The sequence below is a fragment of the Pogona vitticeps genome, chromosome 4, assembly GCF_051106095.1.
Source record: "Pogona vitticeps strain Pit_001003342236 chromosome 4, PviZW2.1, whole genome shotgun sequence".
In the NCBI taxonomy this organism is placed as follows: domain Eukaryota; kingdom Metazoa; phylum Chordata; class Lepidosauria; order Squamata; family Agamidae; genus Pogona; species Pogona vitticeps.
In genome coordinates, this window is record NC_135786.1 from 6,225,372 (window position 1) to 6,247,987 (window position 22,616).

The 22,616-nt window shown below is 44.6% G+C and overlaps 1 protein-coding gene and 1 long non-coding RNA gene across 5 annotated transcripts in view; one reads left to right on the forward strand and one right to left on the reverse strand.

Annotated features, from left to right (window-relative positions):
- Positions 1 to 22,616, forward strand: part of LOC144588699 (uncharacterized) — a 186,905-nt gene that overhangs the window by 20,562 nt on the left and 143,727 nt on the right. The window lies entirely within an intron of this gene.
- ZNF512B (zinc finger protein 512B) overlaps positions 1 to 22,616 on the reverse strand; it is an 85,808-nt gene that overhangs the window by 19,357 nt on the left and 43,835 nt on the right. For all 4 annotated transcript variants that reach the window (XM_072996708.2, XM_072996707.2, XM_072996705.2 and 1 more), the window contains exons 10-15: positions 20,377 to 20,469; positions 18,726 to 18,827; positions 14,151 to 14,321; positions 12,339 to 12,530; positions 11,828 to 11,929; positions 8,858 to 8,920 (exon numbers count right to left, since the gene is read on the reverse strand). In XM_072996708.2, coding sequence (XP_072852809.2) covers positions 8,858 to 8,920; positions 11,828 to 11,929; positions 12,339 to 12,530; positions 14,151 to 14,321; positions 18,726 to 18,827; positions 20,377 to 20,469 — 723 coding nt within the window. The remainder of the gene's footprint in view (positions 1 to 8,857; positions 8,921 to 11,827; positions 11,930 to 12,338; positions 12,531 to 14,150; positions 14,322 to 18,725; positions 18,828 to 20,376; positions 20,470 to 22,616) is intronic.

Below are 22,616 nucleotides of genomic sequence, written 5' to 3' on the forward strand. Positions count from 1 at the left end.
AGGTTCTGGGTGAACCAAACTGTATGCTTGTATGAGTGAGAATAAGCCACGTTCCTTTATGTTATTCACCTGATTGTTTTAATTACCCTGTGTGTATTTAAATAAACCTTATTCTTGTTATTGTTTAAAAATCCATCCCTGGTCTGTGTGACTTATTACAGGGAATGGTTGGTGGCAGCTTAGTGTAACTGTGTGGCAGATCCCAGTAGGTCTGGGTTTGTCACATTGATTGGTGTCCAGCGTGTGGGATACGACTGGTCCAGTTGTCCAGTGGTCCAGAAAAGCCTTGGCAAGTGTGCCCAGAGCAAGGGGGGTCTAGTCAGGGACAGTCTGAGGCGCGTAGGTAATCTTCTAGGTGTACCTCACGGGGAGGTGCACTAGTGGAAGAACGTGCCAACTGGGGAGACTTAGATTAAGGTGCTCTGAGGCAGCCTAGTTTTGGCGGGAAAAAGCTGAGGCAAAACTGCATAGCAACAGCGAGCTAGCTTGCCAGCTGAGAGGCCCAGCAGAGGGGGGTAGGCTCTGACTCGATACTGTTGCAGTCTAGTGCTGAAGAACAGCAGCAATCTCTAGGGAGAGCTGGTTCTGAGGCAAGAAGGAAAAAAGTGGTCGTTTTATTTTGAGGCTTGACTTTTTAAAGCAGCCTGTTCTGAGGGGGGATTATGCCCTTGACTCGAAGCCAAATAGCAGACATGAGTGAAGTGAAAGACCCCCAGATTGACCAAGGTTCTGAGGATGAATTTGGCTCAGTGCAAGGTGACAGCACAGGAGAGCAGAACCCAGAACTCAGAAAATTGCTCATAGCCCAACAGCATGAACTGAGGATGAGGCAATTTGAAGTGGAGGAAAAGGAAAGGGAAAGGCAATTTGAAAGGGAGGAAAGATTGGAGAGAGAGAGAATGGAATTAGAGAGAGAGAGAGAGAAAATTGCTCTGGAAAAAGAACGGATGGCGTTTGAATTAAAGAGATTGGAACTGATGAACCAGAATAATAATAACAATAGGGATTCTGAGGGAGGCCAATTGTCTAAGGCTGACCTGAAGAAATTCCCTGTGTACCACAAGGGAGATTGTCCCGAGGTGTTCTTTTCCTTAGTGGAAAGAGCGTTTGTGGACTTCTCAGTGAGGGAAACTGAGAAGATGACCATCATGCGATCTTTAATCAGTGGTAGCCTGGCTGAGGTTTATGCCGAGATGCCTGAGGAACTGATGAAAGATTTTGCAGAGTTTAAAAAACTGGTGTTTGCCAGACATGGGATAAATGCAGAGCAGCTGAGACAAAGATTCAGGTCCCTAACCAAGAAGCCAGAGCAGACTTTTACCCAAGTGGGGGCCCAATTGGTGAGGCTGCTTGAGAAATGGCTATCGCAGGAGGGGACAGAGACCTATGAGCAGCTTAAAGACTTGATAGCACTGGAACAGTTCTATTCAGTTCTGCATGGGGAATTGAAATTCCAGGTGAGGGAAAGGAAACCAAAATCTGTGGCACAAGCCGCAGAGATCGCGGATTTTATTTCCCAAATAAGAAAGCCCTTGGGTGAGGGGAAATCTGTAGGTAAACCCAAAGAAACCTACAGCAAGTACTCTCAGGGACCAGGGAAAAGCCAGCAAGGGGGAGGGGCCCATGGTGAAGGGAAGCCCTCAGACATGAAACTAAGACCTCAGAATTTGGAGGGAAAACCAAAACAAGATGAGAGAGAATCAAAATACACCAGAAAATGTTATTTCTGTCAGGGAAAGGGTCATCTAATCTCAGAGTGTGAGAAATTGAAGCAGCTAAAAGGAATGGTGCCTCAGAATGCTAGTGGGACCAAGCCAAAAGCTGTGTTCTGTGTCCAGAAAGAGCAAAGCTCAGTGTCACTGAGGGAGCCTGTTGCCATGGCTACTCAGTCTGGAACAGCTACCTTGGCTGATCAGGCTGAGGAAAATGGTCCTCTTGTGGAGGTAAAGCGCTGCTTGCTGATAAAAACAGATTCTCAGTTGTTTGAGACAGCCGGGGTGGACGTAGGAATACTTGACCGTCAGTATAGGGGGCTGCGGGACACTTGTTCCCAGGTAACCCTGTGCCATCCAGATATCATCCCTAGGGAGTTTATAATCCCAAATGAGAGCATGAAGGTAGCAGGGATTGAGGGGCAGGTAATCTCTCTGCCAGTAGCAGAGGTACCTGTCAACTTTCAAGGCTGGAGGGGAGATTGGCGGATAGCGATTTCATCGACTCTGCCAGCAGCCGTGCTCGTGGGAAATGACCTGGCTGAACATGTGAAACGGGTGCTAGTGATTACACGCTCACAAGCCACCACAGGGACAGTTCAGGGGGGTAATGATGAGCCAGAGACGGAAGCAGAGGGGAGTTCAGAAGCTGTGGTGGAAACCTTAACCACAGACAGCAGATTTGGACAGGAGCAAAGGGCAGACGCCACTCTCCAAAAGTGTTTTGAACAGGTGACTGACGCCCAGCTAACACCTGAAACCCCAGTGAGATTTCTGGAGAAAAAGGGGATTTTATATAGAGAAACCCTGAGGAATATCTCAAAAGGGGGAGATGGGATCAGAAGTCAGCTGGTGGTACCTGAAAAGTATCGCCCCATGATCTTACAAAGGGGGCACTCTGACATGTTTGCTGCACACTTAGGAGTGAACAAAACACAGCAGAGAATCACACAGAATTTCTACTGGCCTGACATAGGGAAGCAGATCAGGGAGTTCTGTAAACACTGTGATGTGTGTCAAAGGCAGGGGAATAACCGCGACAGGACCAAAGCAAAGTTGTGCCCTTTGCCTGTGATTGACACTCCGTTCAAATGCATAGGGGTGGATATTGTGGGACCTTTGCCCAAGGCCACAAAGAGGGGGAACAGGTTCATTTTAACAATTGTGGACCATGCCACAAGGTATCCTGAAGCCATACCCCTGACTAACATCGAAACTAACACAGTGGCCGATGCTTTGGTGGGGTATATGTCCAGGATGGGATTTGCCTCAGAGATAATCACAGATTTGGGCGCATCGTTCACATCAAAGCTCATGAAACGCTTATGGCAAATCTGTGGAATTAAGCACAAGGAAACCACTGCCTATCATCCGGAAAGTAATGGGTTAACTGAGAAGTTCAATGGGACTCTAATGCGCATGATTAGGGCTTACTTGGCAGAGAATCCAAACAATTGGGACCAGAAGCTGCAATCCCTTTTGTTTGCTTATCGGTCAGTGCCACAAGCCAGTACCGGGTTCAGTCCATTTGAACTTTTATTTGGAAGAAGGGTGAAAGGGCCCCTTGATTTGATCAAGCAAAATTGGGAGCAGATCACCCAGGATGACCCACAAGACGTTGTGACATACATAGACACCTTGATGAATGACCTAAGGAGAAATCTAGAGCTGGCAGCAGAAAACCTGCAAGCTCAGAAGGTCAGACAGAAAACATGGTATGACCACAAAGCTAGAGAGAGGCACTTTGACCCAGGGGAGGAAGTGCTTTGGCTTAGGCCCTGCAGAGAGAATAAACTGCAGCTCAAATGGGCAGGACCATATAGGGTTATTTCCAAGATGTCAGACCTGAACTACCTAATAGAGCAGGAGGAGAACCAAGCAAGGAGGGTGGTTCATGTGAATGCCCTAAAACCCTACTACAGAGGGGAACAGAGGGTCTTATTCGCGATAAAAGCAGCTGAGAGTGAGGAAGCTGAATTACCCTTCTGGGAGGGTAGAGGGGAAGTAAAATACAACCCAGAGGAGGTAAAGATCAGTCCTGCACTCACCCAAGACCAGCAGCAGGAACTAAAAATGCTGCTTAGTAAATATCAACAGGTGTTTTCCAACAAGCCGGGGATAGTGAAGGGAGTGATGCATCGGATCCACACAGGGGATGCACCCCCGCAGGCAGTATCCCCATACCGAGTAACGGGACCCTATAGGGACAAGGTGCGGAAGGAGCTGGACGAGATGCTGAGGGAGAACATAATCGTCCCCTCTTCTAGTCCTTGGTCCTCTCCGATAGTCCTTGTGGACAAGCCTGATGGGAGCATTAGGTTTTGTGTCGATTACAGGAAATTAAACCGTGTAACCACTCCTGATGCCTACCCAATGCCCAGGCTAGACAACCTGATTGAAACCATAGGGGGTTGTCGGTTCATCTCATCATTGGACCTGGTAAAGGGATATTGGCAATTAAGAATTGATCCCAGGGATCAAGAAAAGACTGCCTTTTGCAGCCCTTTTGGTCTCTATGAGTTTCGAGTCCTGAGCTTTGGTCTCAGAAATGCACCAGCCACATTCCAAAGGCTGATGGACCAGACCTTGGCAGGGCTCAGTGACTTTACAGTGGCCTACATTGACGACATAGGGATCTTCAGTAATACCTGGGAAGATCACCTGATACACCTGGAGTTAGTGCTGCAGAGGTTAAGTGCAGCAGGGCTAACAGTAAAGGCCAGCAAGTGTCAGCTGGGTAGCCCAGAAATAAAATACTTGGGTCACATGGTAGGGGGAGGAATGATAAAACCCCTGGAGGCCAAAATAGAAGCAGTTCGTGATTGGCCTAGACCCAACACCAAGAAAAAAGTCAAATCATTTCTTGGGTTGGTGGGCTACTACAGAAAGTTCATCCCGAGGTTTAGCGAGATTGCGGCTCCGCTGACCGATCTGACGAGGAAGAAGGCTGATGACCGCATCCCGTGGACCAGCGACTGTGAGGCGGCGTTCCAGAGGTTGAAGGAGGCGTTAATCAACTATCCTGTCCTGCGTGCTCCAGACTTCGACCGGGAGTTCATCATCTACACCGATGCGTCTAACAGCGGGGTAGGAGCAGTTCTGTGCCAGGAGGATGAGAATGGTGACCAGCATCCAGTGTCCTACCTGAGTAGGAAACTTCAAAAAGGTGAGAGACATTTGGCAACCGTGGAGAAGGAGTGTTTGGCCATAGTCTACGCGATCCAGAAGGCCAAGCCTTACATCTGGGGAAGACATTTTATTCTGTGTACTGACCATTCACCATTGCAATGGTTAAAGACAATGAAAACCCACAATAGCAAACTTATGAGGTGGGCTTTAAACCTACAGGACTATGACTTTGAAGTGAAGGTGGTCAGAGGGTCAGTGAACTGTGTTGCTGACGCCTTATCAAGAAGACCTGAAGAATGAAGACGGCGAAAGAACATGGACTATGTGTATATAATGATGACAAAAGGTTAAATGTACCTGTTTTTTTTGAAATTGGTTTGTATGAATAAAGGTAAATTGATGTACTGTATATGGTAAAATGTTTAAATGCATATTTGCTATGGTTAACTTGGAGTGTAAGTATGAGTAAGTATAATATGGTATGTATAACTGTTTTTGTGTATTTTATACAGGTTGTTTTTTGGTGAAAAGCACCTTAGCTTTCCCCCCACAAAACAACTTTTAAAGAGGGGAGGTGTTACATACAGCACTGATGTTACCTGTCTGTCATGGGTTTGGAGGGAAAGTTCCATCCTATGGGGAGTGGAAGGCGGGACATCAGGAGGAGGGGCTGTACTGTATAAATATGTGATGCCTGTGTGGTGAGGGAACACACACTAAGGGAGAAGCTAAGCAGACAAAGCAGCAGCTGGGAAGAAGAAGCTGTTGTGGGAGTCTGTGTGTCAGACAGGGTACTACTGTGTGTCAGAGTACCAACCTGATAGGTTCAGGTGTCTGTGGGTTAGCCAGAACTGATAGGTTCAGGGTCTGTGCTTTAAGTTAAGGTTCTGGGTGAACCAAACTGTATGCTTGTATGAGTGAGAATAAGCCACGTTCCTTTATGTTATTCACCTGATTGTTTTAATTACCCTGTGTGTATTTAAATAAACCTTATTCTTGTTATTGTTTAAAAATCCATCCCTGGTCTGTGTGACTTATTACAGGGAATGGTTGGTGGCAGCTTAGTGTAACTGTGTGGCAGATCCCAGTAGGTCTGGGTTTGTCACACAGAGTTCTTCTCCAGCACCACCTTTCAGTTCACTGGTGCTTACTATATAAGACCATGTTTCTCATTCGTTGGCCTTTCCAGATGTTTTGGGCTCCGGCTCCCAGAATCCTTGAACTTTGGCTGTGCGGGCTGAGATTTTGGGGAGTTAAAATCCAACAACACCAGGAAGACTAAAGGGTGAGATGCAGTCCTACCATTCAAGTCAGGCGTGGGGAAAAGAATCACGAGGTGACTGTTCCCAAAGCCTAGGTGGCTGCAAGTAAATTTCTATGTTTATGGCTAAATATCTGACTGTTATCACTACTGTTTTTGCAAAGCAATCCACAGCTATTCTGGCAGAACCTCTGGAGGGGATCGTTGTTAAACTAGTGGAGAGAAGCGGATGAAGTCAGAACCATAACTAGGGCAGGGCAGCCGGGGCTTTGCCCCACGGTTCCAAAATCAAGAGGACATACACACAAAAACTGCCAGCAGAAGGCCATGAACCCATCAGTCGGCATTTGCTGAGCGAAGTGCACAAACCTGCCCCCGCCCTTGTTTTTATACTGCCTCCAATCCCTCCTTCCTAGGGCAGAAACGAGCATAAAACAGGCAAGAGCCAATAGGACTCCTGTTCCTCAGATGCAGACGTTCCTCGCATTCCTTCATCCTTTCCCTGTGCTTGCCGACATCATGTAATCTGAGCTGGATCGAGAGCGCAGGGAAGCCCAAGGCACCAAACCACTCATTATAGCTCTGGCTGGAATACTGCATGACAACTTGGGAAGCACAAGTTCAAATCCCCACTTGCGTCTGAAACGTATCAGGTGCCCTTGAGGTACACACACTCTCACTTTTATCTGTTATCTCAAAGCGTTGCTGTGAGGATAACGTGAAAAGACATAGAAACAGCTACAGTGCACTGCACTTCCTGGAGGACATAGAGGGTATAATATGTAAGAAACAGAATACCTTCGGTATCTGTCAATATTCACCCTTTCCCAAATATTGCAATGGAAAAAGATGGGGTATAGATACTTGAAAGAAAGAAAGAAAAAGAAAGAAGAGAAAGGGAAGGAAGGAAGGAAGGAAGAAAGGAAAGAAAGAAAGAAAGAAAGAAAGAAAGAAAGAAAGAAAGAAAGAAAGAAAGAAAGAAAGAAAGAAAGAAAGAAAGAAAGAATAGAAAGGGAGAAATAAATAAATAAATAAATACATAAACAAACAAAGAAAGAAAGAAAGAAAGAAAGAAAAAGAAAGAAGAGAAAGGGAAGGAAAGAAAGAAAGAAAGAAAGAAAGAAAGAAAGAAAGAAAGAAGAGAAAGGGAGAGGGAGAAATAAATAAATAAATAAATAAATAAATAAAGAAAGAAAGAAAGAAAGAAAGAGAGAGAGAGAGAGACAGAGACAGAGAGAGAGAGAGAGAGAGAGAGAGAGAGAGAGAGAGAGAGAGAGAGAGAGAGAGAGAAAGAACACATATCCTGTCCCCCTCAAGTATGTGATTAACCGAGTTTAAAGAACACCCAAATCCTTGATTTCAGGACACAATTGGAAAAATAAGAAATCAAGAGAAACCAAAATTGGCAGATTTCATCCATTCTTAAATTTAACATATCCAGAAGGCTGTGGGTTGGGAGAACCTGTCTTAAGGTATTTCAAACCTTGGTGGCAAAATCTGCTAGAAATAGTAAGAACCGTAGCAGTAATAATAACAAGAATTGTCGTTAATACTATTAAATGCCACGACAGCTGTTTTATACTGCACGTTGCTGGACATGCCATATTCACCGACGTCAGCCGTTTCATTCCACTTTACAGAATTCCAGTTCAAGCACTGGCATCTTTCTCTAATTTATGACTTGATTGGATCAATAAGCCTTCGAAATTTCTCTCTCAGGCTGTTGAGCACCTAATTAAAAAGCTGGATTCTCGTTATCACTGACCTTGTGAAAAATTAGCTTCCCATTTTGCCTAGAGAGGGTGTAATATGTTCTTTATTGACAAGAATGTAATGCCCAGAGGATCTGGAGGTGAGGGGAATGGGCCAAGAAATGTCTTTGAAACGGGACTGGGTTCTCAGTTTAAAGCAGGAAGGTGTGGGATTGATAAAATACATCTCCAGAGAATCTGAAAGACCGGAATAAATCCTTTGCCATGTTCTGATCCAACAAAAAATGAGCAAAGGATGGGGTGTCCTTTTAATGATTCAAAAAATCAAGCAGCTACAATCCACTGATCTGTGGCATGAGATAAGACCCAAATAGTGAGTCCATGGCACTCAACCCCACTACAGTGATGCCTCACAAGACGAAATTAATTCGTTCCGCGAGTCGTGTCGTATTGTGAAGTGCGGTACTAACGGTTGTGCGATTTAAAACAAACAAAAAACAAAAAAATTCAGCTTGCAAAGCATGGCCATAGAAAAATTCGTCTTGCGAGTCACCAAAAATATATATCACAAAACGGTTTCGTCTTGCGAGTTTTTCGTTGCGTCAGGCATTCGTCTTGCGAGGCATCACTGTAATTACAACTTTTCACTCTTTCTAACCACTAGGTAACACTCTCCATTTGGCCTCACTTGAACATGTTAATATTTTCACTTCAACATGGAAAATGAGGGTGTGTTTTAGTATACTACTTAAAAAGCAAGCTTTGATTAAGGACTGTGTTATTTCATGTTTTATCTCAAGAATCTACGTTTCACCAAAGGTAAGTGAAAGAGATCTGAGCTTTTACCAGCTTTGTTTTTTTCTGAATCAGCTCACCCATGGCCAAGCAGGGATTAGAACTCGCATCTCCTGTGTCCTAGCCCATCGCTCCAGCCCCTACACCATACCGGGTACCCTATATCTTAGCTCTGCCTTAATGATGGCAGGAAAGGAATTTACTGTGAGCGATGAATTGTTTGCAAGAAGCTCCTTCCATGTTCTTACCTTGTTGCAATTCGCAAGGTGGGCTTTCAGGCCCGACACACTGGAATAGATGGCTGCACAGCACTGAAAGGAGACAAAGAAGGGGATGATGAAACAGACAGGGAACAGGGCAGGCGGATTCCCTCCCCATCGTTCTCTCTCAACCTACAACCTCCCTTTCCTACCTTCCAGCTCCCACCACCTCTTTCTTTACAAGCTCCAACTAATCAACCCGTCGTTAATCTTACACGTTATCCCTGGGTATTTCGCCACGTGCTTTTTATTGAGACGAATGGGCTTCCTATGGCTCGATTCTCCAGCAGAGGAAGATGATCCGTAAATGGATCTTTGAACCCCTGGGTCTTTCCAAGCAGTAAATGGACGGCCCCGCTGAGTGGATGAGAGATCTTACAGGAGCAAATGGTGGCGAGGCCGCTGCATGAGGGAAAGTGGGTTAATCCTCCATTTCAGAGCTGTGAATCATGTCGCTGGGTGCACATTTAAGGGCCGAATGCCTCTCGTCTCCTGCGACAGCAAATTTCCCCAGGGCAGAGCATGCAAAAGTTGCTTTTTAAGATTACAACTCCAACCGGTATGCTGGCAGAGGATGCTGGGTGTTGTAATCCAAAAGGAGGAACTCCGCCAGCCTTTGCTCCAGTGTTAAGATTTTCCACGCATGTCCTAGAAAGAAGACTTCCTGTAGATCACAGATGGCTCTCTTCTTCAGACCCCGAATTCCCAGATAGCTTGGTTTGGAGGCCTACATCTCCAATCACTACTCATCTCTACTTTTTCTCCCTTTTGGGCAAAGCGTGTCCCTTCCAGCTCCACATCCCTCCTTGAGGAATCTTTACATCAAAAGCTGTTACGTGCTGTCGAGTCGCTCCTGAGTTACGGCGACCCCATGAATGAGCCATCTCCAAAATGTCCCGTCCTCAACGGCCCTGCTCAGTTCTTGCAAACTCAACCATGTGGCTTTTTTTGGGAGTCAGTCCATCTCATATTTGATCTTCCTCTTTTCCTGCTGCCTTTCACCTTTCCCAGCATCATGGTCTTTTCCAGAGAATCCCGTCTTCTCGTGATGTGCCCAAAGTTAAGACCGCCTCAAGTTTCAAAATTTTTGAAAATTTCAAAAGAGGAACAACAACCATCGTCCCCATCATCACCCCGGAAATCACACCATCAGAGCTACAAAAACCCGACAATATTAGGAACAGCACACATACTGCGTTGATATTTAACAGGTACTTAGGTTTTGGGTTAAAACTTGTATCTGTTTTATAATACCAATCAGTGCTTTTATAGTTTTGATTGACCGTGCCTGGTGTTTTTGAAGAAGGAGAACATGATGATCTTCGAACTACAGAGCTGGAAGGGACCCTTAGGGATCATCTAGTCCAGCCTCTGTTAAGGAGACAGAGTTGCCTGAACCACTGAGTTATTTTCAGCCTGCCTTTCTGCCCTGTTAGTCAGGGTACTGACAAGTTGCCTAGAACACAGTAGGATACACAAACACCACAAAAAGTACCAGTACAAAAATCACAGGTACATAATCGGGTAGTGTGGGCGGCATATAAATTAAATAAATAAATAAATAATGACACAGAACTGAATCAAGGCCAGCACAGCAAAGAGCACCCGAAAGAGCGCCTTTCCCCATGAGCAGGGCCTTGTTCCTCGCTGGGCACACAGTTTGCAGATTAACGCCAGAAATAATATAAATGCTTCTGCGGCATCTTATCCGGTAGCCCAAACAGACCCACTGGCTCTCTCTCTCTCTCTCTCTCTCAGCAACAGAATGACACTCTTGGACCCAATCTCTGTCCAAGCCCTGGGGAAAATTAAGCAGCCCATAAACAATGAAACGTCATGGCATTGCTCGGCGCTCCCTCTAATTTTCATCCCTGCTGTTGCATGGAAGCCTCTCTGGTCTTGTGTGTGGAGGACAGGGTTTCATCGGAAACCTGGAAGTAAACAGCCATTTACACCGCCGACCACCACACGGCACTGGCGGAGCTGTGTGTGTCCACACGGGTGTGCGCCTTGGAGGGAACAGTGGCAGAGCCCCATCAGATTATACCATATTTTTCCATGTATAAGACTATACTTTTGTCTAAAATCTTTAGACTAAAAATTGGGGGGTCTTATACACAGAAGTAAGCTGAGGAGAGAAAAAAAAGTGGAGGGGAAAGCAGGGATCAAAGCGATCCTGCAGTGCTTTGATCCCTTTCCCCCTCCACTTGCTAAGCCCCACTTAGATTTCTTAATTTTGGATTAGAAAAGTGGGGGGGGGCATCTTATACATGGGGCGTCTTATACACGGAAAAATACGGTAGTTCTCCGACTTGGATGCAGGAGGTGTAGGTGTCCACGGTACTACCCCAAACACCACAACCTCATTTGACTGCAAAAGCACAAGAGGGTCAGCCCTGGTTAGAACTTGGATCACAGGCCACCAGACAAATACCAAGATTCTCCACCAAGGAGAAAGAAAGGAACGTGTGGAAGCCTGTAAAGTCATAGCCCATCAGAATTGACTGTTCAAGGATCAAGGGCCTGACGCCATATAAGACTGCGTCGTACGTTCCTGCTTCCAGGAACAGTCAGCAATGTCAAAACAGGCCACACAGAGGCTTAACAAAGAAGCGGAGCCTGATAAATTTTGCATCAGAGCTGGGATTCCAAAATCCAGGAGAGATTACAATTCCTGCAGAATCCAGGGGCAGAAGAATCTAATCCTGACAAATGTGCCCTTCTGAAAGGACAGTACAAACTCCTCTTCACCAAGCGATGTGCTACAAACCAACTGAGCATCAAGTCCAACGAGCTACGAAGGAACAAGGACCAACTTCCATGCTTTCTCCCCTCGTTATGTCCTCTATCGTTAATGACTGATTCCAAACATCTCCTCAAGTCTCCAGGTAAGAAAAACCTAACTGGAGGACCTTCCCTCTAATTTCACAAGCATTTCTACAGGAACCAGACACTTACATTATTTGGACAGTTGATGTGACCTTTTTCTTTCACTTCATTTTTCCACTCCTCCAGAAGCCCTGGATTCAGCTTCGGAAGACCAGGACGGGTGTAATTGAGCTGCCAAATTAAAAATGGTCGTTAGTGGAAGTGGATGACAAAAAAGGGACTGTTTCATGAGAGAAGGTAGCGGTGAATCTTCCAGACCTCTTGCCTTTTCTGATCTCCCTCTAACTGGTTAACAGTCTGGAACCAAACTTGGCGAGGTCATGTGTTTTTTGGACTGCATGTCCCAGAATCCCCAACCAAGCATGCTGGGGGATGTTGGGAGTTGTTCAGAAATGTCATTTTTGCAGGCACTGAAAAGGAGCTGGTTCTCCTCGGTTTGACAGAGTGGCTGGCTCAAGAGCTTGAACCTCAGCTAGCTGCTCTGATCTCCCATATGTCTCCCAGACCACAAAGCAAAATCCTCCACTTCTCTCTCCCCACCTGACCCTCCAAACTTACCTGGGCAGACTCAGGCTCTTACCCGTTTTGTTTCAGGGACCAGATCGTCCTTCATCCTCCGTTTAGTCCAGTCTTTGGCCAGCTCATCCTCGGCAATTTCTTGCAAATGGAAGACAGCCACCTGGGCTGACGTGCGCCGAATCCTACCGCTCGGAGTCCTCTCTAAATCGTCAGCTGGGCTGGCTTCCGGCTTTATCTCAGGCTGTTCTGGAGGCTTAAGAAGGCAGGGAAAGGTTTTCAAATGGAGGCAGTTACCAGGTGAGCATCGGAATGGAGAGCAAGGAAGGAGGTTTAAACTCTGCCTTAACAGTTGGATGGATCAGCACCACAAGTCCTAATTCCAGTTGTTAGCCCCAAACAGAGTAGACCCACTGAATTAGTAGAACTTAGTGAGTCAATACTCACAAAAGTTCCACTCAGTCAGTGATCTAAAATCTGAATTTAGGCTCTGGGCAGTATCAGATGTTATCAGTTATAAGATTGTATTTAGCCCACGGAAAGGATTTACTATTTCATTTGCATTTCACTTTTGATTTGTACTGTCCTTTTGCATAAGGATCGGAAATTAAGCCCAGACTGGCTCACAGCATCTGGTGCATCCTGAAGTAAAGAAAAGATGAGGTTCCCGTTTGCATCATTGTCACGCATGTCATATTCACTTATACATCTCTTCTGTCCCATTTCCATATTAAAGCTGCCTATTTTAAAAATCCACCCCAAAATCTGCATGTAAAATATGCAATTTTTTTAAAAAGGGGGGCACTGTGGTTCTGATATGTACTTTTTAAAACATGTCTTCAATTTTCTGCTTGTTTGTTTGTTTGTTTGTTTCTGAGCTGAGAACTGTGTTAGAAAAGGTGGTACATGCAAAATATGAATCTGCACTTTATTCTAGATCAGGTCATTTTCTACCGGCATTTGCAACAAATATATTCCTTTAGCAAACTCTAGTCCTAGCTCTCACTGATAATGAAAAATAGAAAGACATATGGGCCTAGTGGGCGCAGACATATTGAAGAAGCATACAGGGGAGGGCCTAGGTGTTTATAATACCATTTGCAGACTGAGAGTTTAAACCTTCTTAATGCACAATGAAGCTGGAAGAAGGTTTGCCATGTGTCCCCTTGAGCAAAGCACTTTTTTCCACCTCTCATTTCTGTGTCAAATCATCCAACTGAACAGTTGTTACAACTGCCAGCCTGCTAAACCTTGCAAAGCACTACAGAAGATACAGTGGTGCCTCACTTAATGACGTTAATTTGTTCCAGCGAAATCGCTGTAGAACAAAAACGTCGTAAAGCGAAAACAAAAAACCCACTGAAACGCATTAAAACCCGGTTAATGTGTTCCAATGGGCTAAAAACTCACCATCCAGCGAAGATCCTCCATACGGTGGCCATTTTCGGTGCCTGTATAGCGAGGAATCCGTCCCTAAGCACAGCGGGGAGCCATTTTGAGCACCCGGTGGCCATTTTGAAAACCCAGCGATCAGCTGTTTTGATCATCGTAATGCGAAGAATCGGTTCCCAAAGCAAGGAAACGATCTTCGCAAAGTGAAAAAACCCCATTTAGACCATCGTTTTGCAATCGCAATTGTGATCACAAAAACATTGTCATGAAGTGGATTCGTTGTAATGCGGGGTAATCGTTAAGCAGGGCATGACTGTACAGTGATATTAAAACAGCAGCAATAAACAGAACCTGGGCAGGATACCTATTTAGATTACAGTGTCTAGAAGATTCTGGGGCTGGTGAGCCGAAACAAAAGCCACTTTTCAAACATGTAATTGCTGAGAGGGTTACAGGGGCTCAACAGCAAAGTGAGCAGACCCACCGTTGCGGGATGCTCTGACCGCACGTGGTAGTCATGCCCTGCTTTTGACTTGTACGTCTTTCCACAGTGTGGGCAAGCGAAGACTGGCTTCTCCACCTCGGAAGGCTGCTTCCCACACCTCATCTGGTGGTACTGGTAGCCCATAAGGCTGGAGAAAGTAGCCACGCAGCCCTGCACGAAATGAAAAACGAGAGGCAGTTGAGGAGCAATGCAGCAGGAACGCCAGCCAGTCGAAAGAGCTACGGTGAAGTCCATTCCACAACCTCGTTCCTCTCTCCTCTGCACCATGCTTTTCCACCCTCTCACTTGTGAGGAGGGCTACCGGATGACCCTTGCAGTCAAGTAAGTCCTCCGTTTACTTTAAATCTCTCGTGTGTTCTCCTCGCATCCTTTTGTACTTGGTTGTGAGACTTCGGTATTTCTTCCCGCACGTGTATGGCTGTGCCGTACACACTTTTAAAAATCAATTAAAAACACTGATGTTCCGGCAGGCCTTCCCCTCAGCCAATTCCTGACCTTTCCTTTTTGTTGTTGTTGTGTTTTTTTTTCTCCCCTCATTTTCGTTTCACTTTTTCTAAGTTTTTCCCCTTACTTAAAATTGCTTTAATTATATTGTAATTATCCTTGCTGTAAGTCGCCTAGAGTGGCCTTAAGTGGCTAGATAGGCGGGATATAAATAAAATAAATAAAATAAATAAAATAAATATTTTTCATGACAGAGACGTCATGCTTGACTGAAATGTGGCAGCAAGGGCTTTTCAACTGCATATGTTTTTATCCATTCACATTTTATAAAAATGTTTATTTGATTTTTTTTTTCCAGGAAGCACCAGGAGACTTGAAACGGCATGTATTTTGAGGCAAGGTGCAAATTATAGTGATTTAAAATATTTTTACCCCACCTTTCTCCTTAAAAGGACCCAAGGGCGCCTCACAGCATTATAAAGATATTTAAAAAGCTAAATGGAAATGGTTGACAGCAAAACCAACATTGGCATTACTGAGATGACCATAAAATGGACAATGCATCGCATAAATTTTCAACATCAAACAGATTTTTGTTGCCCTTGAAGACAGGTTAGGTAGTTTCAGAGCTTAATAACAACAAAAATAGGTTATTTCTCCCCTAGAATATCTTCCCCAGAATTTCTCAGCCCAAATTATTCTCAGCATTCTACTTGCCGGAGAAAATGTGGAAAAACAAGGTGCTACCGCTCTGACAACCTGCAAGACTGTCAGTATTCACATGTGAATATCAAGTATTCCCCCACATTTAGATTCACAAGGTAAAGGTAAAGGTTCCCCTTGACAATTTTGTCCATTCGTGTTTGACTCTAGGGGGCGGTGCTCATCCCCGTTTCCAAGCCATAGAGTCAGCGTTTGTCCGAAGACAATATTCCGTGGTCACATGGCCAGTGCGACTTAGACACGGAACGCTGTTACCTTCCCACCGAGGTGGTCCCTATTTATCTACTTGCATTTGCATGCATTCAAACCGCTAGGTTGGCGGGAGCTGGGACAAGCGACGGCCACTCACTCCGTCGCGTGGATTCGATCTTACGACTGCTTGGTCTTCTGACCCTGCAGCACAGGCTTCTGCAGTTTAGTCCGCAGCGCCACCACGTCCCTATTTTAGATTCACATTCACTGTTAATATATCCATTAATAAAAACAGGATTTCTGGCTCCCTCTGAGCTTAAGGGCAATCCTCGCAGTAGCTGGGAAAGAAATGGATTTCCCCACAAGCAGTATGTTGTTGCAAGCTATCTCTGTTGGGATGCATAGTATTTAAGGGTGGTTCAGCTTAGAATGAACGATTAAGAGCCATTAACTTCACAAAAGACCTGCTCTTCAAGCAGTGAGATCAACCAGTCCAGCTGCCTCCATTCTGAGACTCTCCTTTGGGGGGGGGGGCTGGGGGCTGTCAATGGGCTCTGCCACAACGAACACCAGCAACAACACTGGGCACAGATTTCTAAAACAAAATCCAGGAAAAAAAGGGGAAAGCCGGAGACTTCTCCCACCGCCTCAGCAGTCTGAATCTACGGGACAGCAGAGATTTATTTTAGGGCAAATAGGTTAGGGATCTTAAACACCATATTGAGTTTTATGTGCCTTGGATAATTAAGCTCCCAGTGGCCAGAAAACCAGGATCGTTTTTGAAGAAAGCAAGTGGGTAATTTTTTTTGAGAGAGAAAAAATTATACTGAGGGGGGGGGAGCCTATGATTGGGAAAGCTCGTTTAAAGTATATTATTAGCAATAATGACAGCTGAGGCCAGTTTCCCAGAGTCCCAGCAGGATGGCTGGACGTGCTATGGCGTTTGGCAGCCGGCCCAGAGGTGGCCTACGATGCGCTTTTGTGCGTGAAACAGAGATGATACACAACAACAACACCACGCAGGCTATACAACCCTGGGCGTATCTGTACATGGCCCACCCTTTTTGTTCAAGGTGTTTGGGGCAGCCCTTGTGATCCCCTTTCCTCCTTTACGTTTGGCTCACAACAGTCTTAGGAGGCAGGCCACCTGACAGACCAAGATGGCTCAGGGACCTCCCCGGTTGAGAGGGGAGAGAGGAATTCTCGTCTCCACGGGCCGACTCTTTTTCTCCAGATAGGATGCCACACCTGTTTCTCAGGTGGGAGACGCAGGAGGCAACACGCTGCTTTTCCTCAGGGAAGTGGGTACAAGATTGCAAACCTACACCGCTGGCAGGCAGCCGCCCTGTAATTATATCAAGAAGCCTTCCAGGTGGTTGCAAGGCACTGTATGTCGCCCCGGCTCAAGGGAACAAAGAGGCCGGAGGATGATGCTGTCGGAGAGACCAACATCCCCAATGTCTCCCACCTGACGTGCCCCCTCCGGTCCACCTTGGAGCCTTTCACAGCTATTGGCCAGGCAGAAGGATAAAGCCACCCCACCCCTCTGCCTTGGAGCAAGGTGACTAAAATCCCATTGATTTACGCCCGTGCAAATGAAACGGCGCAGTCGGCAGCAACAAATTGCTAGTAATTAACAAGGCGCTAGTAGCATTCCTGTTATGAATCGGGGCTGTTATTTCTTCCACTTCAGAGCAGGCGGCCATCAGGATACACTCCCCCCCCCTTCCTAATTAGCAGCAATTGTTTAACAAATATCAGCTCATGTTTTAGCCGCACAGAAGCCAACTTTTTTTTTGTTTATTTAAAATATTTTTACCCTCTCCTTAAAAAGGACTCAAGGTGGCTTACATCATGGAAAGACAGTCTTTAAAGGTGAAAACAGTGAGTATACAAGAGCGGTCTGACATCATTAAAAAAACAATATTTAAAGGTAAGAACAAGCAGTATAAAGAGGCAGGTGAGATCATTAAAAGGCAATAAATATTAAGGCTACAATTATTACGATTAAAAAGCTTTACTGCACAACTTATGTTCAGTGTTACGGTGACAGAGAAGGCATAGACACAAAATTAGAAATGCCACCCCCTGTTCCCCCACTAATATGAAAATCCTACTGGTTTGGAATTGTCTGAAAAAGGGAGAACGAAAATCGAATACAGCAACGGGAGTCAGGCATCTATTAGATAAACAGCCCCACCCAAAAGTAATGACTTAAAGATTATGTGAACAACTAATCCGTTCAAAATAATTAACCTAAATAATTAAAAACAATTAATTAAATGGAATAATTACTCTTAAACAACAACAAACAAACAAACAAATAAATAAATAACCATTGCTCGTTCTAAGACAGACAGATGGAAAGATATAACACTGTTGGCATCTAACAATAAAAACCATGAACATTAAAGCCGCATAACATTTTAATAAAATGAGGTAACAAATTCATTTTAAGCCAGAATCCTACTGGTTATTTGTGTTCGCGTTAAATACAAGGGGATAAACCACAGTAGCAAACTGCTCCTAGTTGATGGGTGGCTGCTTGTATTCTTCATCGTAGGCCAAGTCAAGTCACATGACTGGTATGTGGCGAGGCATGCAAGCAACGAGGGGCAATTAGCCATTGCAGTTTATCCCATTGTACTCATGCTGAGCTAAACAACCCACAAGATTCTGGCTAAATAATTGCTTTTAAGCTCTGGAACTGAATTAGTTCTGCAAGCCAGCGGTTCACTTCCCTATTTCACACACAGGGACAATGCAGAAATCCTGCCCTCTGTGTGCACGAAAGACTGTTGTATGAACAACCTCAAAATTATTTGGTATCTTACCATTTTTCAGAAAATGCCTTGGACAAAGGAAAGCAGGTCAGACTTCTTCAATGCGTTGCCTTCCCAAATGTGCCCTACTACAGCTCCCAGCATCCTGAGAGAGCACAGGGGCCAATGGCAGCATGCATGGTGGGGATAATGAGACTTGTAGCCCCATCCAACTGTGGAGGCAACCGGTTGAAGAAGTCTGGCGGATGGACTTCACAACCACGCTTGAATAAAAAAAGCTCAAGAACCAGGTTTATGCGGCTCAGACGTCCTCTCTCCGAATACATTTCTTGAAAACGTCCTCTCCCCGCCCCCCTGCAACCCTAGGGGCAAACTCAGCAGAAATAGGAGCAAAGAAGTGAAAACAAAATACCTCATTGGGGCATTTTAGTTTCCCCATCTGCTTTAGCACTTTCCTCAGCCTCTCCCGCTCTTCGAGTTCGCTCAGAGGAACAGTGGCTTCCACTGGAGCAGGCTGGAAAAAAAGGAACCAAGACAGGCCGCCGTATTGTCTACCAGCTCGGACCTTCCCCTTGCCAGTTTCTGACTCCGAAGGGCTTTACTCTCAAGGAATCTGGAGTCCTGGCTAAAATACCATATTTTTCCATGTATAAGACGCCCCCCACTTTTCTAACCCAAAATTAAGAAATCTAAGTAGGGCTTAGCAAGTGTAGGGGGAAAGGGATCAAAACACTGCAAGATTAATTTGATTCCTGCTTTCCCCTCCACTTGTTTTTTCTCTATCCGCAGCTTACCTCCGTGTATAAGACAACCCTCAATTTTAGTCTAAAGATTTTAGACAAAAGTATAGTCTTATACACAGAAAAATATGGTACCCCGTGGCACAACCCAAATGTGTCCAGATATCTGAATTATCTGAGAATAATTCAAATATCATTGGAGCATAATATTTCTGAGGTCTAGAGTTTTGTTGTTTATATATCCAAACACTCATAAGCTATGAACAATCAATGCATTGGCATGTTTCGGAAATCATAAAGTTTTCACAAGTAGGAATAATGCCAGCGTTCTTATCCAAATTTGCTCCTGCTTTGCAGGGGGTTGGACTGAAGGCCCTTTGGGATCCCCCTTCCAGGTCTATCATTCTATGGCCAGTGTCCTATTCATCCTGGTGTCATGGAAAGTTACTCCTGGCAACAAGGAGTTACGCCACAGAATTGTGCTATCAGCCATGTGGATGTGGCACAACCAGTTGCGCAATGCGCTGGAGGAAATCCTTTGTACAGACAGCACTGCCCCCTGGGTGCTACCTCACCTTCCACCCATGCAATCTTGAGTTGCACATGTACAGTTGTGCAATAGGATTTTGGCCTGTTAAATACCGAAGCTTGATATAAATTACGAAGAAGTACAGATGGTGGTGTTCCGTGCCAATTTCCTCCCCTCCTCCTGAGTTTTCTAATTTTTCTTTTAAATGAATGCTAGTGTTTCTAGCCCTTGTGGTTTGCTCCAAAATATGCCGGCAATGTGTAGTAAGAGCTGAGATTCCAGAGAGGCTAAAATTTCTGCTCTTGGCTGGGTGTGGTGTGTGCGTACATGTGTGCATCTGTGCATTGGCATCAATGCCTTTCGCAGCTCCCTGTCTCTCCCCATGACCAGTGGAAGTGGAATAAATATGACCCATTGCAACACACTGCAAAACAGGATCAATTATTCATGTTTGCAAAATGCATACAGAGATGCAGAATTCGCCTTCTGGCATGGAATGCACATACATTTGTGTAAAAAAAAACAACAACAACCACAACCCATCACTCTAACCATGTGGTCTATCCACTGAAACAAAGTTCTAAAATGAACTAAAATTTGATGTCAGGCAAATACCTAAATACTGTCTCTCAAATTCCACATTTTAATTTAGACCATCTTTGCCTGTTGCAAAGACCTGGAAAGTTCACCCTATGCATATCTTTTGGGGGCTCTCATGAAAGAAATACCCAACTCAGAAAGTTTTCTCTCTCTCCTAAAAACAGCAGAGTGACACAGAGGAAATTGCCACTTACCTTGTTGACATGTTCAGCCATGGTGTGATAATTCAATCCCGCTTTGGACTTGAATTGCTTCTTGCAATGCTGGCATTTCAAGGCATCCTGCAACTGAACACAGCCAAGGGAAAATCAAGTTAAGCACTTCAAATGCTGAAGTGAAGGTGGCACATTATCCACCTTGGGGGGGGGGAAGGAATCAGAAATCTAGAAAGTGCATGCAAACACAGAGATGCTCCCATATTCATGATCCCAAAGGGCCCCACAAATTTTTCCAAAGAGCCCCAGAACAGTCACTTTATTCAAATACGTTCTATTCTTGCTCTCACTGGTCAAGATGTACATTTTCTGCCTTCCCCAATTTCATTTTCTAGTGCTCTCAACATTATATTTGTACAAATTACATAATTTTTGGCAATTTACAGACACTGTGCAAAACTACAATCGCTTCAGCCTGGCCTTTTAAAAATTAGAAGCATCGGGCCGATTGTTTGTGAACAATCAGCCGGGCCTTCTGTGTTTGTTCAGTGTGGATGCTTTGCTTCTCAAAGAGAAACTATGCCAGTTTGGTGCAATGGGCCACGGAGACGTTTGCATATATCACAAGAATTTTGCAAGAGAAAGATGGTGGAAAAAGTTCTCCTCATCTCGGTCTCAGTCTGAAGGCGAGGAATCCTGCATAATATGGAAATTTGACTGAGATGTCTCATGATGGGGTGACAGTGTAAATCAATGAGAATGAAGGATTTTGCGAGTAATCCTCACATTCTTGGTGTAGGTGTGCAATTTGGAGCAGAAACTGAAATTTTAGTCTAAAATTATGTAAGAATCTGGGAAAGAGAGACTGGATTGGGACAGGTGAGCAAAGATTTGACAGATACGTCAATTTTCAGATGGCTTGGCAGATAAATAAAGTTAGTTAGTTAGTTAGTTAGTTAGTTAGTTAGTTAGTTAGTTAGTTAGTTAGTTAGATAGATAGATAGATAGATAGATAGATAGATAGATAGATAGATAGATAGATAGATAGATAGATAGATAGATAGATAGATAGATAGATAGATAGATAGATAGATAGATAGATAGATAGATATTTCTGTAATTAGGAACACAAACATTGTACATGCCAGATTTAATCAGCAGCCCCCCCCCGCAACTCCTTCCGGTGTCCCATGAGAAGTGCTTGTTTATAGCTGTACAGACTGGTTTGGTTGGGGTGCAGAGGACCCCTCCATCATATAGAACGGTCTCTCTATTAGGGTTAGGTAGCCTTCTAACCAGACAACGCTGGATGTTTCCACTCTCAACTAAAGAGCTATTTATTTACCTAGACATCATCCTGATTATTCTCCAGGTTGTTAATACTCTCTTTTACTGTTGTACTTAATGGACTTCATTATTTTTATTGCTTACTAATCGTTTTCATGATCATTTTCCTGATCACTAACATTATCAAGTTGCTCCTGGTTTTCAATGAATGGTTTTACCAGGATTTCATTGCTTTTATTATTTGTTATTTTTTAGCTCCTGCATTTGCCTTTTTTAAAAATCACAAACTGGCCAGAATCTTCTTATACACGAACTGCCTGTCTAATTCCCGTGGCGTACATTTTAGCAGTGAATCGCCGCTAGTTCAGAATGACATTGTCTTGTCATGGGCCAAGTCACATGATTCCTGTCTGTCACAAAAAAAACAAGCAATCGTTTCTTAATTGGTGTTAATTTGCCACAGAAACTGGATGACATCAGTGGCCGCAGGGAAGCGAGGCCAGTAGTGTGACATTTTTAAAATGAAAAGCAATATAGAAATAAATGCTCCAAAAGAATTACAGTACCTGGAATTATTATAAACTGCTTTAAGATTTTTATGAACACAATATAAAAAAAAATAATGGGCCACCAAGTCAATTTGGTCTCATGCCGACCCTTTCCAGGGATTTGCAGGTAGAGAGTATCCAGAAGTGCTTTACCCCTTCTCTTCCTCTAGGGGCACTGTGGGACTGTACAGCTGGCCCAAGGTTACACAGGCTGACTCTTCTCTTCCAGTGGGGAATTGAACTCCCAGCCTCTGGCTCCACAGCCAGATACCTGAATCACTGAGCTATCCAGCCAGCTAATAATAATCACGTGGCATCAAGCCAATTCTGACTTATTGTGACCCAGCTAGCCCTTTTCTTTCCACCAAGCAGGAACGAAACAGCCAGGCTGCACTGCGGGAGCCACACAATTCCCCGAGACTTGCAAAGGTGCACTCGCAAACC